The sequence below is a fragment of the Vigna umbellata genome, chromosome 5, assembly GCF_029865625.1.
Source record: "Vigna umbellata cultivar VRB3 chromosome 5, Vumbellata_1.0, whole genome shotgun sequence".
Classification (NCBI taxonomy): Eukaryota; Viridiplantae; Streptophyta; class Magnoliopsida; order Fabales; family Fabaceae; genus Vigna; species Vigna umbellata.
In genome coordinates, this window is record NC_142169.1 from 55,409,044 (window position 1) to 55,427,383 (window position 18,340).

At 30.5% G+C, this 18,340-nt stretch overlaps 1 protein-coding gene across 1 annotated transcript; it reads right to left on the reverse strand.

Moving 5' to 3' along the window:
- Positions 1–8,628: 8,628 nt before the first annotated feature.
- Positions 8,629–11,790, reverse strand: NPQ6 (YCF20-like protein (DUF565)). Its single transcript, XM_047309479.2, has 2 exons — positions 11,651–11,790; positions 8,629–9,459 (listed from the first exon to the last, which is right to left on the reverse strand). Exon 2 carries the CDS (start codon positions 9,402–9,404, stop codon positions 8,949–8,951), a length of 456 nt encoding a protein of 151 aa, XP_047165435.1. The 5' UTR covers positions 9,405–9,459; positions 11,651–11,790; the 3' UTR covers positions 8,629–8,948.
- Between the last annotated feature and the right edge of the window lie 6,550 nt (positions 11,791–18,340).

Below are 18,340 nucleotides of genomic sequence, written 5' to 3' on the forward strand. Positions count from 1 at the left end.
AAGTAAAAAGCTAATTAACCAAAGTATGATTAATTTTTGTTAATTTTTTTACCACTAATCAAAATACATTCTCAATTATTGGCAAAAACTCATCAATCATATAAAAGTTTTTAACTTTAATCAAAGTAAATTCTTAATTAAATTAAAAACCCTTTGACTCATATGATTGATATGTTATATAGATTTGACACCGTGTTAACTTGTTATATGTAAAAATTATTACTTTTACTTAATTAAGAAGCAAAAGACATAGATAAAAATAAATTACAACAAGAATCAAAAGAACAAACAAATTTATTCATCTAACCTCATAATCCAATTAAGAAATTACAGCACAATCAACCGTAGAGGCTTAACACTCCATGAAATGTTGAAATTACATGAAAATAGAAGAAGAGGGTGGGGAGGATATGAGAGAAGAGAGGGTGGACAAAATTTGAATCCCCAAAGGTTCCTGAGCTCCCTAATGTCTTTCCCTAAGTTTCTTTATATAGAAATTGGATTGAGTTTTGTTTCAGGTTTTTCTGTTGATGTAATCTTCTTTATGGTAATGCAATTTCCTCTAATTATCTTCTAAATAATTCAATATCTTCAAAATATATTTGATTATTGTGGAGTTTTAAAAATACTTGAGAAGATATATGCTAGATTAAAAAAGATTTGGTAAATATTATCTTTTGATATTTATTCATATAGTTAAATAAGGTAATTATTTACGATATCAAATAAAATATCTTAAGACATATTTTTCCTAAATTATCTTTAATCATAAACATTTATCAATTATCAAAACCCTTTTAGTAGAAAAATAATTGAGAAAACCGCAAGATCCAATTTTTGTTGCTTGTTCATCTTCTTAGCTTAGCTAAATTTCTTCACTTTTTCATGCTATGCTTGGATTGACATCTTATGATCTTGATTATTTGTCATTCTTGGATTTATCTTTAAAGTATGATGAAACTTTAATCAATTTATTTTCACATCTCAATGAGCTCAACTTAGTTGCAGCTGCACTAACACACATCAAAATATCCAAAAAACATTTATATAACTAAAAAATTATTTTTAACATGTTTTTGTATCTCATGCTAAATAAATCCAATTATAACAAATCTTAATTAAAATATTTTATTAAAGTACAAAAACAAATTAAGAATCCAATATTAAAGGTTAAATAAGGGTATAAATATGCACTCATCACCTTCATCCTTATACAGTGATTAACTTTCTCATATCTACCCAATGTGAGAGTTAAGTTCATGTTTGAACTCTTAATAGTTTTTTACTCAATTGATTCCGTATTTTCATAAAAAAAAACTCAATGTGATATCTTTCATTAAATTACACTGTTTGAAAATGTCACATGTTAAACTTTAGGTTTACCACCTATCAACATCTAGGTCATGTTCTACCACAGAACCCATCTGATTTTGACACATAACATCTTTCAAGTAGAAGATAACCCAAATTTTGACATGTGGTAACCCAAAGTTTGACACGTAGCACTTCCCAATGACATTAACATTAATGTAGCAAAAGAGACCACAATTAAATATTTTGAAAAAATAAGGGATTTAATTGAATAAAAAAGATATAAAGATTAAAATAAATTAAGCACATCAATATAAAAACCAAATTAACAGTTAAATATTTTTAATATCATTTTTCCTCGTTTCCATACCGTTCCTATAATCATCAACCATGTTCTTTGTTAATTTATAACAAGGTTTAATCCTTTTCGACATCTCTATTTATGTACGAATGTCTCAGATGGGTCCTCGTTTTTTAAAGTGTATCAAAATGGTCCTTAATTTTGAAAATTGATATCAATTGAGTCCTTTCCGTTAAGTTGGCTGGACGACGTTAAAAAAATTGATGAGTGGATGCTGAGATGACGAACGAACGCTCGTCCACCAGCGAACGAACGTTCGTCCACCAGAGAACGAACGCTCGTCGACCTCTTACTGATGGACGACCGTTCGTTCCACACTGGACGACCGTTCGTTCGGTGGTCGACGAGCGTTCGTTCGCTGATGGACGAGCGTTCGTTCGCTGGTGGACGAGCGTTCGTTCGTCATCTCAGCATCCACTCATCAATTTTTTTAACGCCGTCCAGCCAACTTAACGGAAAGGATTCAATTGATATCAATTTTCAAAATTAAGGACCATTTTGATACACTTTAGAAAACGAGGACCCATCTGAGACATTCGTACATAAATAGGGATGTCGAAAAGGATTAAACCTTTATAACAAATATTAACCATACATGTCCATACTTTTATTTTATGATTAATTCGGTATATAATAATTCAAACATGCTTTTATTTTAAACTTAGGTTCTAAGTTTCTAAATTAACATCATCAATCTAGGTAGGTTTCTAAGATACAATATTACATACATAACACTTCTTTATTCAAAAAAGAAAAAAAAAGACTTAAATTTACTTAAACACGTATTTTAATCAGGACCTAAATACAACAAACAACAATAAAGAAGGAGATGATGATGAATAGACTTAGAAAGAGGAGGAATGTACATATACAGTCAAATTTGGATATAAGAAAATGAAAAATACTTGAATTGGAGAAAAATCTTATTTGTACAAAAGGTTATAAAGTGTAAAGGTAACTCCCTGTTAATGTCATCAACAAACATATCGAAACGCTCAAGTAATATAAAATAGTAAAACAAAGTATTGTTTCCTAAGAAACTCATGAAATACTAAATAATTGTACAATTAAAAACTCATCTAAATTAAAGAATAGGAGATTATGTGTAAATAAATAAAATTGAAAAAGAAGTAAAGGGTAGACTTTGATAGTTGAAGGCACTTAGGAGAAGGGAAATGTCAAAAATGGTAAGGAACAACATTGTTAAGGGTAGATTTAACTTGTTTCACTCTCGTGCATACACAAATTCATCTCCTCTCCATCAAACACTAAAGTCAACCCACAAAAACACTTAAACCCTAATCCCTTAAGTGAAAGAGCCTAAGTTTTCCTACTAAACGTCAATTCCTTGATCACTCGATAAGTAAACTCACATTAAGATCTAGGGTTCAAGACAACTAATGGTTCAAGTTTCATTCATAGATACAAGCTCCTCTAGATCTTTTGTTCCAAGTTTATGTTTATCAAGATTCTTCCCAAAAGCTATCCACATCCCCATTTTAAGTAAGCATTAAGAGTAGAAACAAGAAACTAGCATTCAAAGGAAGATGCATATATATAATCAAATCATTTACAAGGTACACAAAAGTTCAATGACTATACATACCCTTAACAAGATGGGTTTGACTCTCCATTGGCTCTTCATTTTCATGGAGAACCTTAAGCTTACAAATTGGAAGATGGAAGAAGAAGGAAACACAAAGAGGAAGAATATGATGATCCCACACACCTAAGCAGCTTCTATGAGCTCCAAACAGCGAAGTCATGCCTTTAAACCACTAAAGACCCAGTTTTCTTCGAGAAAATAGAATATATAGGGCCTCATTTGCCTCATCAGCATAAGCATCTCCTAGTGCCAAGAATCCACCGCTCAACGCTGGCTTTCAGGATAGCTTAGGTTGCTCTTTGTAATACTGGCGCTCAAAGGTGGAAAGAGGGCGCTCAACACTGAGCTCTTAGATTGCTCTTTGTAAAGGTATCGCCAGCATAAGGAGGTGGCACTCCCTTGGGCTTCTAAAACTCCCCTTTTGATGTTCTTCTTGCTTATTTGGATTTCCAAGCTTCTTCGATTGGGTAGAGGGTCTTCCTAACACCAAAATAGAATAAAAAATAGGCGATTAAAGATATAATTTAACAATTGTAACCCAAGATAAATGTATTTACAAAAGAAAGATAAAAGTGAGGATTAAAGTAAGTTATAAGATATAGAATAGATGATTTTATCAATAAAATAAGGCTCAGATAATGATAAGAATTAACATTATCACTCTCTCAACACAAATTTTCGCTTGGAGGAAAATTATGAATAAGGTACCAAAAATGACAAATCTTAGAAAGAGATGAGTAAAATTAAGTTATGTATCCTATGTATTGTGTGGGTTGAAAGAAGAGACCAATAAATATTTATTTCTAACTTATATAAACAAAACATTTGAAATATGTGTAACAAATAGCTAAAAGTGAGAACAATGCATCATAATCAACTAAAATACTACTACCATCTTTTTGCTTTGTTGATCCTTAATAATAAAGGAGATAACTTAGGGAAGGGTGTGTGGATTGCAATTATAAAGAATGTATGGGATCAAAGGATAATAATATAGTGTTTAAGCAAAGGAAAGTAGATGTAAATGAGATACTTTGACACAACTAAAATTGGATTCTTTGCATAAATCAATGCATTCAATTTGTCTCATAAAAATATAACATCAACCATACATTAAGGATTGGATAGAGAACACAAATCTCATCATTAAGCATGAAATTGAAAGTAAATTTCTTTTCTCTGTAGTCAAACTTTTAGTATGGAGTTATATTTGCCTTGCAATAAATTCAAGATGGGCTATGGCCTAGACAAATTTAACAATATGGAATGCAATATGAATGTCCAATAATAACATATAGATAGTAAACAAGTACAATCAAGCAACAAGATGCTCCTTTCGAGGTACATCAGGGAAGCAACATGATATGGAATAAAACCTAAAATACAAATAGAAGACAAAATTCTATCTAAAAAAATAAGCAAATGAATGCAAATCACTCTTGTTTTATTCAATCAAAGGTGTGTTACAAAAGAGACCATTATGTTTAATATTATTTTTAATATTTTAGAGGACAATATTTAATATGATATTTCCTTTTTTAGCAAAAGTATGATCACCTAAATTCGTGGAAGAGAGAAAATCAATTTAACTTTATCCGTACTCAAACTATGAAACATTTCTTGAACGAGTAACTCTATCACCTAAGTGATCAAGTGGACATTTGAATAGTTTTACTTTATCATAAAAATAAATAACATCACCTGTGAATCACTTCAAGGATATTTTCATCAGAATAACATACACAGTGTAATTATAATTTATTACACACTAAAAAATATCAAGATTACTAAAAAATATTATTCTAATAAAAAACAACTTTATTATAATTCATTACAACAACAAATCAAAATAATTCATTCCACCAATAAATTACAAAAACAAAATACATACATTCCTACATATGAATTTATATAATAAAGGATATTAAAAAAAACTATTTATTTAACATCTTTTAAAAAATACTCTTTCAAAAATACTCGTATTAAATCTATACCGATATTAAGGAGTATATATCTTTTTGAATACACAATTTGTATATATTCTCATTTTAATCTTTATAATATAACTATTAATAGATTTTAAAAAATATAATTGTTAGCTGATTTTGTAGAAATAACAATTATTTTAAATATTTTGTATAAAACTATTACATATATTTTTTTAATATATATTTGTAATTTTTTTCGCTAACATTAATGTCTTTCTTGCTGTTTTTATTATTTTTCTCTTATATATTATTTTAATCAATTTATATATATTATTAACTTATAATAAAATTCAAATATTTAAAAATGTGAACACATAAAATTTATATTAGTATATATAATATCAAAGAATAATATATATATATATATATATATATATATATATATATATATATATATATATATATATATATATATAGAAAGAGATAGATAGACAGACAAGATGCAGTGATGAATTAATAAAAATCATCACATCATGCAAATGAACCTATGCATGTGAAAACTCTTTATAATTTAAATTCCTAGGAAACATAACTCCAACCCTCAACAATGATCATATTTCAATACACCTAAATCCATTTCATAAATAAATAAAATCGATAGCTTTTCGAATAAGGAAAACAACTCTCAAAATTCAGTGTCTCAAAATAAGTTAATAAAACTTCCAAGACTTGAGCCTACATAACTTCAGGCCATCACTACACTCTTTTTTCTCAATTAAGGAAAGAAAAGTATAGAATTTCATAGTAAATTTGAGTTAGTTTGACTTTGAAATTGTTGTTAGTCATTAGTAAAATTTCATACCTTGGTAGGATTTAAGGATATTGTTGTTAGTCATTAGTAAAATTTCATACCTTGGTAGGATTTAAGGATATTTTTTTATTTTATTGAATAAAGTTGGAGAAATAGGATTAATAAATAAGGATGACATCATCCTTGCTTTTGAAAAATATATTCATCTGGGTTGTTGGATAAGGACAATTAACAACATTGTAATTCAATATTTTATAATTTTTTTTAACAAAGTTGGAAATATAATGATGATATCATCCTTTAAAACTATTCAACTGAGTTGGGCAAGGACAATTTTAACAATATTTTAATCCACACATGTAATACTTTATAATTTATTGAACAAAGTTGGAGAAATAAGGTCATTAAGTTTAACTGATTTAATAATAAAATTTAAATTTGATTTACTATTCTTTTGGATTAAGAAAATGTCAATGATTACAAATAATGATAATTTTATAATTATATTTATATACAACATATTATTTTGTTTTATTTGTGAGTATGTCATTAAATTCTTTTCTAATAATATTTTGTATTTTTAGTTATCTAATGGTTTTTTTTTTCATTTAAAAATGAATTTCTATTTTTCCCGTAAATTTTTTAATTTCTTATAAATTGTGTTATTATTTGTTTTTATAATAATGTTTTATTAGTCTGCAAATCTATTTTTTATTCAAATGAAGTATAATGATAAAAAAAAAGAAGGAAAAGGTGGGGAGTTTTTGTATTTGTTTTTTGTTTTCAAAGAAAAAAAGGTTAAAGATTGGTTTTACTTATCTACACATATTTTATAGTAGAGATGTCTCTGTAAAAGACTGCTAAAAATTATAATTAAATATATGCAATAAAATTAAAATTCAAAAGTTAAGTTACAGTATAAATAATATATAATATATGTACATTAAAATAAAGAATATATTTTAAAATATGATAACATGTTAATGCAACACACACATATAATATCAATTTAACAATCCATGTAAATAAAATCATATCAGAATAAAGGGGAATGTGATTTTAACACCAGAATTTTTTTTATCATCATTTGACATTATTTCTTATTATCTTTCACTTTTTTTCTCTTTAAACATACAAAAATATAATTTTTATTAAAACCCTTTTATCTTTATAAAATTTGTCAAATGATAGTGTCAAGTAACATCTTTCCATAATCATATTATACAACTTAGATTCAAGAAGGAGTAAGTTTACAGTGATGATATACAACTTAAATTTAATTATGATTATGTTTAATTTCGTTCAATTATGACTTATGTTTGAATGACTAAAGGCTTTTGCTAAGTTATTTTTAGTATTATATTCGGAATCTTTTAACAGTGATTGAATACTTTTAATGTTATGTTAATGAAATTTACGAGTGAAACGGAATTTTATTTTCTTTAAAGTAAAATTTTATCCTTTTTGAAAGTAAAATAAGTTTATTTGTTAAAATAATAAATCATACCTAATACAAGTTATGACAAAATTTGCATGAAGACATTACTAATACATAACTTAACATTTGAAAATATCCACCAATAAATCGAAAAACCAGATGTTGAACTTTATAACATAAAACTTTGGTCAAATTAAATAAATATATGTAATTTGGAATGATAACATTTAAAGATAAATATATTAAGTGATAAAAGTATATTTTCATGAAAAATTTTAGATATGGTGGGATACTCTTCTAACTTAAGAGTGTATCAGTTCTTAAATAATCTACTTTAGCCAATATAATCTGTAGGAAATATTTAAAAGATAAACACAGCAAAAAACAAATCACATCATCCAAGAATGAAATTTTGTAATTATTTTTAAACTAGTATCTTTTATTGATTTATCAAGTTCAAGTAGTAAAGTAACGATAGGAAGTAGAAGAATATAAATATTCAACAAAAAGGAATAATACCTACTCCTATATGCATATTCTACTAAATTATTTAGCCTCTTTTCCCAAAGCAATGAAGATAGTCAACTCAATTTGTTTTGGGACCCCCAGTTTAGAAGATTCCTCGGAAGACATTGATAAGGACTAAATATCCAGAGCTTTAATACTGTCACCTAACATTCATAAAGATGATATCAACAAACCAGGAACATCATGCCTATAAAATCAAACAGTTTGTTTTTTGTCTCAGACTTTGATGGGTTTGATGACCAAACATCTCCACTATCTACGTTTATGTATTAGTGTTGTCACAATTTTGGTTTTTTGCTATAAGTGCATCAATAACTACTACTTTGCAACTATTTCAGCAACATAATAGAGCCAGGAATGTAGATTTTCCATAGAATGGTAGGGTAGTAAAGTGTAAAACAGAAATAAAAACTTTGAAAAATTGGATTTAGATTAACAATGGATATAATGAAACCGTAATAAATCTATATTTTATCCATCACATGGGATACCATTTATCTAGAGTCATCTTCCCTATGAAGTCTTTTATCGTCAAGGTCCGCCAAAAAAATGTAACCAGAATGTGATCATAGGCTCATCAATCTAACATTGTCAGGCACAGATATACAGAGGTACATATATTTAGAACATAACAGGAACAGATAGTGAAAAGACAGAATAGCCTCACAAATTATAAAGGAATTGGAAGAAATATTAGGGAATAATAATTGATATGTGGGTTGATTTACAAGAAATGTAAGGATGACTCTAGGACCAATTCTAACATTTACAAGGGTTTGACATTTACCAAAAGCAAACCAACTTTGGAGTGTGACCAGGTACAACGTATCATGACATGTTGGGTTTTATGTGGTGACCAGTTCTGACACGTACAAGCTTAGTGGTTAAACAGAACCAAACCAACTTTTGGAGAGCCTGCTATGTATCAAGGTTTCAATCTTGAGTAGTTGTATTGATGTTGAAAATCAACTGGCAAGCTTAAAGGCATCAATGAATAGTCCATAGGTGAAACCCATTTTAAAGTTGTTGAGAAGAGCAACTGGGAAAGTAACTTTTGGTCGGCTGTAATAGAATTTAGTCACATATTCTGTAAGAAGAACACATAACACTGCAGCAATAACATCATTCACTCCTAGAGCTCCAAAAGACAGTGAGATTGTTTGTGCAACATAGAATCCACCCAACAAGGAGATTCCACCAAACAGAGCCCTGCGAGAAGGACTTCTGAAGTAATTTCTTGAGAACTCCGGCACACGTCTTATGATGTCCACCAGCCTTCGTGGTCCACCATTTTCTTGCACCGCCCGAATGCGAAGTCCTACTGAAGATCTGCGAACAAGACTTCCAGAAACACTGACTTTGGTTTTCAGAATTGGACCAAAACTGAGGCCCATAGCGACCAAGCTTGATGAATGTGCCATTGGTCTTTCTTATATCAATGATCAGTAAAGTCACACTCACAGGAAAAACGCCACCCTAGGAAAGTTGATAAATGTAAACTATTATTTTTCAGGCTATCACAAAAATCATTATATCAAGAATTGAAAAGATACGGAAAATATATGCAGAATTATCAATTGAGTAGAATAATGTAACATGATGAATTTAATATGGATAACATTGTCATGTGATAATTTCAATGAAACTAGAAAATGGGATTTTGCCTTTTTCATTACACGTGATTTGAATTATATGAGCACTTAGGTTACTACAGAAATAGACATCCAACCTGCTCTGTTTCATGATCCCATCCTGTCTGTTGTTTTTTAAATAAATCATATAATTCAAATGCTACATAAAGATAGACATTGAGAAGATTATAATGTAAGAAACACAAGTAAGTCATAGTGTTGGTCTAAACATTAAGTTCTCAATGAAGTACAACCATGGTTTTCAATTAGTTTGGGAAACGGTAAACCATGGTTTGGGCAATGGTTAGAAGAGCAAGGGTTTGCAACTTTCCAAACTACAAACGAATCACTGTCGTTTGTCTCAATCTAAAGCAATATTGGACTTGACTGGACTGTTTCTAATATCACATATGAATTGGAAATATTGAGCAATAGGAAATATCATGAACATAACAAGTAGTGAAACATAAACCAAGTGTAGGTGTAGCATCTTAAACGTATACATACGACAAAAAAAGTTGATGAAAAAGAAAAGAACTAGTAAACTTCAAATAACAACACATGAAAAAACTCAATAGATTTTCTGAAGAAAAATTTACCATCTGGAAAACACACATCTAAAACAAATACAAAGGTTGCCATACTGGAAGCACTTTGAGTAAGTAAATTTTGTTCAAGCAGCAGTTCTATTTCTATGATCACATAATCAGATTGACGGATATATTATTCATCGAGCAAATAATCACTGATATTGTAGATACTCATTTGTTTGGTTAAACCAATAATCACTACATATCCTTGACATGTCTTCCTTTCATACCCCTTAAAATTCCACCATTATACTGAAAGTCCAAGATTCAATATACCCAGTTTTAGCTTCAATTCTAATAACAGCAAAGAACATATGAAAATAAATAATTAAGATATTGTCATAGAACAGCCAATAACTTTACACTCATCAAACACTAGCGCACTGCAAACACTCATTTCTTTCAAAATGCCAAAGATGCAATTGAGCACGAAGAGCTACATGGGAATGAGTCAAAAAGACTAAAATTTAAATTTGAAAAGAGAATTCACATTTTTTAATGACTGTAAGGCCACACCAAACTAAGTATCCGAACACTAATAGGTGGGTTTCAGATACAAAACTAGAAGCATTATACAGAACATAAAATAAACTTAGTATAGACTAAGTATCAGCTATAGGAACTGCTGAATGAAGACAATGCCCAAGAGAGGAGAAACAAATGAGGTCGTACCAGGGATACTGCATGTTTTCCATAGTTTCATTTATCAATTTCTTTTTATTCTTTTCGAAATCTATCCCACAAATTAGTACAGCTGCACGTGTTGGGCAGATACTTGATACAATCCAGTATTCAAGCGCCCGTGCTTCTTTGAGCAATACCATAACACCATTTTCAGAGGTACCAGGTATGGAGAAACAACGGTAAATGAATTTAAAAGGAACCCCATTGGATCACTGTCTCACTTTCATATAGTTCAGAAAATATACACATATTTGGTGCAACTCTTTCAGACATTATGTCAAACAACTTGTTGGCCTCTTCAACCAAGAAGCTCTTCAGACCGCCAACAAAGTCTCCTTAGACTGATCATATATGAAGTAATAACTCATGAACATGCTATCCTAAAACCTACCATTTCATCAAAAACAAATCTCATGGGATTGTTTGTGACAGTATTTTTTTTTTCCTTTTTTGTGTGTGGATTATTTAAGAGATAACTACAGCGTCCTCTTCAACTTTGTTTTCACTATGACTAACATTTACATCTTGGTTGAAGAAGCCATGCTTTTCTTGTTCACAAACTCATCCACTATCAAGCTTCATCCAAATAATTTCCAAAGGGAAATATATATATCATTTTAGAGCTAAATAATGAATTAACCTATGTCCAAAAACAAATTCAGTGTGATATTATAAGCAGAAAAAAATAACAATTAAATGCTAAAAAAATATAAAGATAAGCAATATATTTATTAAGAAAAGTTCTTTCAATCGTGTTCTCACCTAATTGCCCAGGATCCAAGAGCCTCTTGCTTGGAACGAAATAAGTGAACCACACTACAGAGAGGAAGTTGAATCGAACCAATACCAGGTTTGGGCTTTTAGTTTTCCTCTTGCTTTGTTACATAAGGGCTTTCCTATTCTCACACCCATTTTTCTAATTTCACCCCTACCTTTACAAAAGTATTATTTTTGATAAAAAAAAATCTCTACGAATTGACTCTGCTTCTAATTCGATTAGTTCTTAATGTAATATATGTTGTTTTCCTCTTAGGGATTATCCATTTTGAAATTTCATAATTTTATTTTTAAAAAACACAAAAAATGAAAGAAAAAAAATATTTAAAACATTTTAGACCTCGATTCTTAGAGGACGTGGAACTATTGAACTTAGTATACACATATAGGATACATTCAAGAACAAAATTTCTAGAACAAGGTTCCAAAACACATTAAATGCATTTTGAAATAAGCTTTCTGGAACGTGCTTTTTTATGCAATTCATTATTTCTCTCTTCTTCCTTTTCTACAGCAACGGTGGCACAATGACAGTGGAAGCTGTAGGAGCAACAGCGATGGTATGGTGCAAGAAGAAAAAGCCTTAATATTAATAGATCCAACAATAGCAAAATTTTGTAACCACGGCCCATAATAAACAAAGGAACAGTACACGTAAAGGAGTCAATAGAGTTTGACAAAAGGGAAAAAAAATGTTAAGCAAAAAACTGTTGTTTATCTTTATTTATTTATTTATTTACACTTTTTTTTTATCAAGTTTATACATTAAGATTTTAGAAAGTTAAGTTTTTCAGTGATTGTTAGCAATTGATTTGCATTAATGTAACTAAAATACAAGAATGTGGTATAATTGGCTGATTTAGCTATGACAAAAACTGTTAAAGGTGTGTTTTTCTTCAAATGTACTATCATAAAATACTTATCGATTTTAGTGGATTAAATGATAATTTACGGTGAAGTTTTTCTTTCCAATTCCATTTTTTCTCTTCACAAGTTCAAGATCATAATTAATTAACTATATAAAATTAAAAACCTTGGATTGAATAGGTGTTTGCTTTTTTATCTTTAGCACAGAAGAAAATGCTGCATAAACTGAAACAATGAAGCAGAATGAGAAAAGATGCAGTTCCTTCATTGGATATAAAAGCTGAATTGATATATATATATATCTGTGAGAGAATCTTGATGTATTGGTTTGTCTAAAGTGTTAAAGCCTTCTTTTGTAAATAAGTAGGGAATGGGAATCTACTGACCAATTTGCTTTGCTTTGCTTTAGAAATACACACACTTAAACATGGTTTAATATTATACATTATTGAAAACAGCAACATGCTGGCACTCATTTTCATCTCTCTTTTGATGTACATGTGACTTCGTGCATGCATTTTCCTTTTATTTGCCAATCATAAAAGCAGAAAAAGATAATTGTTGTCATTTACATGTAAAACCTCTGTCCCTCATCATTGAACCATGTTTCCTCCATCAAAAGAAGTTATTGCTCGATCAGTACTAAGTTACTAACTAATTTATCCAACCACAATACCCTTGTAAAGTTTTTCGTCACTCAAGTTTTTCAATCAAGGGGATACAATTTTCATGTTTGATAACATGCTCTGTTTCATTTTATGCTTCATTAAGATTCATTTGGTATGAAAATTAAAAGGCAAATGCTTTGAAGTTGCTAACAAAAACAGTTTTGGTGACCTTCCATATAAATTTATTGATAATTTCATATTGACTAAAGATAAAATCAAGTTAAATATATTTTTTTATTTTTAATTTTCGGTGAAAATTGAAATTAGTTCTTTTTTTTAATTTTGGACCATTTTAGTCTTTCAAAACTCTAGAAATGTGTTGATTTATTTCTTCTAACTAAATTTTGTTAAGTTTATTTGACATTTCAATCACATTTTATGATAACATTTGAGTTTCTTATACTATTTGATACATTTTCTTCAATATTAGTTTAATAACATATTTAAAACATCAAATAAACTTAATAAAATTTAACTAAAAGAACTAAATTCACATCATTATAAAGATGAAAGACTAAATTAATCCAAATTTTTAAAAAAAAACTAATTTTAATTTTTATTAAAAGTTAAGAGACTAAAAACATATTTTACTTCCTAAAGTATACATTACATAATTTATAGATTCATAAGAGAAAGACGAAAATAGATTTTTTGAAAGAGACACTTGGGTATTTGCTAAACTAAAACTTGCATTGATTAAAATGAAGAATTTGAGATTTGAGACTAAGTTTATGAAGACATTAAAACATGAGGTTATGGGGGTAGGGTTTAAGCGTGGAACAGTGAGATTCTTGTGAGAAATTGAGAGTAAGCTGTTAGAGTCAACTAAAGGTAAGCTCAAAATTTAATGCGGCTCTCCAGTCTAAAGTCCTATTGTTATCACTACTTTCTTGATAGATAAGTGGTTTTCCTATGCACACACCTTTGCCTTTATGTAACATTATACGTCAAGAAAAGTTTACATAAAAGTTGGCACAATCTTTCGAGTGATCCTTTAGCTTGGTCTAAAATTAACCATCTATCTACACCCATCGATTCTTCTTGTCTTCTTCCTTTTCTTTTTTTTCTTATAATTCATTTTCTTTTTTTATTTAAATGCAAAGGGAAATTTATCATAGATCCTATCTTTCCCGGTATATATGTATTAGGTCAAGGAACCCTAAGAATATGCATGCAAATCCATGTCTCCATCCACGTGCAATCATGATCTTCTGAATATCAATCTTTGATTCTGGGAATATAATCACCATGCATTTTCTTAGTTCCTTTGCGTAATTAAGGACCATCAAATGTAGAATTGTATTTTTCATTTGGTTTTGTTATCACATATAACATCACATTATATTAACTAATTATATATTTCACTTGATTAATATATATATATATATATATATATATACATATAGTTATATGATTATAATGCTTTTGCTTTATTTTTCATTTACAGCGAAGGCAAGGTCTCCTTTCTTAAACCTTGCACCATGTATCTCTTAGCTAGCCCTTTAATTAAAACGAAGATTCCATACTACGTCTTTACACCTCAAAAAATCATCTCTCATCACCAGAATACTTTCTGCATTACACTGTTCAATTAGAATAATATGAATAGTAAAGATATACATTAATTTGAATTGTATCATACATATATGTCAACCATTTAGAACTATTGGATATTCTACCTCGGATAGAAATAATATTAATTTGCAATATATTTAAGACTTAAATTAATTAAAACATAATCTTATCTCAATTAATATTTGTAGTCAATATGTAACATCAATTTTGATTAAAATCGTATACATTAGTTTTATTGACATATTTTTTTTTCAGTTTGTCGATGCAATATATGTATTATTAATAAATAATTTGTTGAAAAATTTGTTGATAAAATCGACGATAAATTTTCTATCCAAATCTCGCATTCACAGAATATATAATCGGGTTTCGTTAAAGATGAAGAAAAAAATATTTCTTCATTTTCTCCCTCACAACCCATCAATGCTACCCTTTGTTGTTATTCGCTGTTGTCTTTTATCATCGATCGAGCTCACCACGTAGGATATTAGGTAGGCCATGCTCACATCGCTTCTCTTGCAATTAGGAATGCCATCAACATCTTTCTTCCCCACTCTATCAAAAAGGAGGGCATTACCGAAGGTCCTAGTCCGTCGGAAATAGTTAAAAAGTCGTCGGTAGTGGATATTATCAACGAATTAGCGACAATCTTTTTGCCGTCGATAAATCGTTTGTCGTTAACAATTACCGACACTAGTAAAAAAACGGGAAACTAACGCGTCATATACGCTTCGGTTACGCAAAACCCGAAGCGTAAAAGACTATATGCCTTGGTTACAGCTTGACCCGAGGTCGAATGGTAATATTGTCTCGGTTAGAAGCGGACCCGAGACCTATACATTTGTCCCGCGAGGATACAACTTTTTTGAAAAAGCGCGATTGCCTCGGGTTACCCAGACGACCGCTGCCTATACACTTACTACCTATACTCTGAACCTTTTCATTTTCACACTCGAACAACTTCTTCTTTCTCGGTGCTCTCCCTTCCCCTCTGTGCTCGCCCATTCTTCCCATTGCCGTGCATAGTCCAGACGACCGCCGCTGCAGATCCGCCGCTCTAGATCCACTGCTCCGGATCCACCGCTCCAGATCTACCGCTCCAGATCGCTAAGCCGCTCCAGATCGGCAAGTCCTCCGTCGTCGCTGCTGCCTCAGCCATTCTTCCCCTCCGCGAGTGATTGGAAACCCTAAGGGAGCTTCTTGGTTCTTCTGCTTGTCATCAAATCTACTCTTGTTCTTCTGCTTCTTCTTCATATCTGGTTTTGGATTTTCAGTTTTGGGATTTTCTGGTTTTGGATTTTCTGGTTTTGGGATTTTCTTGTTGCTGAAAAACAATTTCACTTGCACCACTCAGCCGTCAGAGCCACTTCTCGGGTTGAAGGTTTACACATGATCAATCAACGACAATGGGAATTCTCTGTGACATGAAAATTGATTTTTGGATCTGAAGAGCACGGTTCCATTGTGTACTAAAATCTGAGAAAAAAAAAATATACTGCCTCGGTTCTTAGATAACCGAGGCATAATTTTGTACTGTTTTATCTCGACATCTGACCGATGCATAAAACGTGTCCTTTTTACCTCGTCCATGTATGCATCGGTTCTACAACCGATGCCTATAAGGAAAACTAACTGGTGTCTTTTTTTATTATTGTACTGGTGCGACGGTCTAAGGGAAGAAGACTTCGGTAACTACCGAAGAGCAGAAGTCTTGGTAACTACCGAAGGGCATAAGTCTTCGGCTTCGGTAATTACCGAAGGGTAAAAGCCTTCGGTAAGTCCTTCAGTAAGAACCACACAAATTTGAGAATGCGAATATAGGTTGGAGTGATGGTTCCTTGTGATTTTTATTCTCCTTCACGTTATTAGAGATAACAATGGGTCGGGTCGAGCACGAATAGTGCTTACCCGCAACCTAACCCGTAACCCGACCCGCAAAACGAAATTTCAACCCGCAACCTGTCCATTACTCGTACGGGTACCCACTTAAAATACACACACGAATGTTTTAAAACCTGCGAGTACCCACAAAAATTTTTAAAAATATATTTTATACATTTTAAAATAAAATTGAAAAAATATATAATATAAAATTTATTTTTTTAAGTAAATTTAACATAATCCCTAATTTGCAAGAACAAAATTGCAAGTAAAGAACTCCAAAATGAAAAAGGCAGAGAAAACCCCAAAACATTGCAAGACCAAGAATCCCAAAAATTCCCAAACCAGAAAAGAAGATCATAAACTCCAAACTCACTACAAAGGCTAGGAAAAACCCCAATCGTAGGAACCCTAACCCTAAATAACAAGAAACAACAACCCTAAATTTCCAATTTCAAAACTCTCAATCCCGAAAAAGAACCCTCAATATTTTGTCACCACCTATTGAGGAAAACAAAGAAAACTCAATCTAAAAATCATGAGCCAAACGCGAGAATCAGACCCATGTGTTGTGAAGTTGTCAGGAAACATAGAAGTCTCCTCCCTTTGCAAGACGAACTAGAAAAAGTGAAGGGAGATGAAACATCCCTCCTTGCGCAGCAAACCAACATTAAGGGAAGGAGAATAATAATAAGGGTCATGTGCCCTCACGAGACGCCAGGAAAGATGATAACATCGTTAGAGTCGCGCCATTGTTGCACTACTGTCTTTGCCACCACGAGACCACCTCCTTTGCACGAGCTACGATGATTTTTCCCAAGCTAAGTTGTCCACGCAAGAACAAAGATAGAGAAGAAGCTTAAAACTTCTGGCGAGAAATATAAAAGAGAATAGATTGAAGAAAAAAACTTTGAATAGTGTTTTTGAGAGAAACCAACAATTGAATAATTGAGATTTTTAATTAGGGTTACATAATTTTTAATTGAAAAGCTTTCTCATTTTTTTAAGAGTAATAAAAAGAAAATTTTATTTTAAAAATATAAATTAATTTTTTATTGTTATTTTTTTGTAGATAACGTGTATCCCGGTCGGATAGTATAATACTCATACCCGATCCATTTGGAAATGAGTCACTACTTGTTACCTATGGGTTGTAACAATCTGTTACGAATTTTATCGTGGGTATTCGCCGACGCAAATTTTTTTGCCATCCTTACACATGTTCCTCACAATTTTCATTCACCAAAATAAGTTAGTTAAATTTTTAGGACTAGTGCTTGTTTAGAATTTGAAATCGATCTATTGATAGCAAAACTCATGAAAATAAAAAAAATAAAGAAAAAGTGAAAAGAAAGTGGAGGAAAAAGATGAATTAAATTACAATATTCATTGACGAATTTTACCAACAAATATTAATATAAATTTTTTCGCCTATAATTATTTATGAAATAAAAATTTCAATCAGTAAAATTTGCCGCAACTATTTTATTAGTTTACCTTAAAGTTACATAATTTTAATTTATCAACAAATTTTAATAATTTTAATTTATCAACAAATTTTAATATGAGTATTATCAACCAACTTTATTAACAAGTAAAATTATAATTTATGGACATATACTACATCCAAATCCATTACCATAGATATTTTTATTAATAATTAATATTTTAAAGTTCATCAATA

Bases quoted from the DNA above. Each gene is read 5' to 3' on its own strand.
- NPQ6 (XM_047309479.2), bottom strand. From the start codon at position 9,404: ATGGCACATTCATCAAGCTTGGTCGCTATGGGCCTCAGTTTTGGTCCA.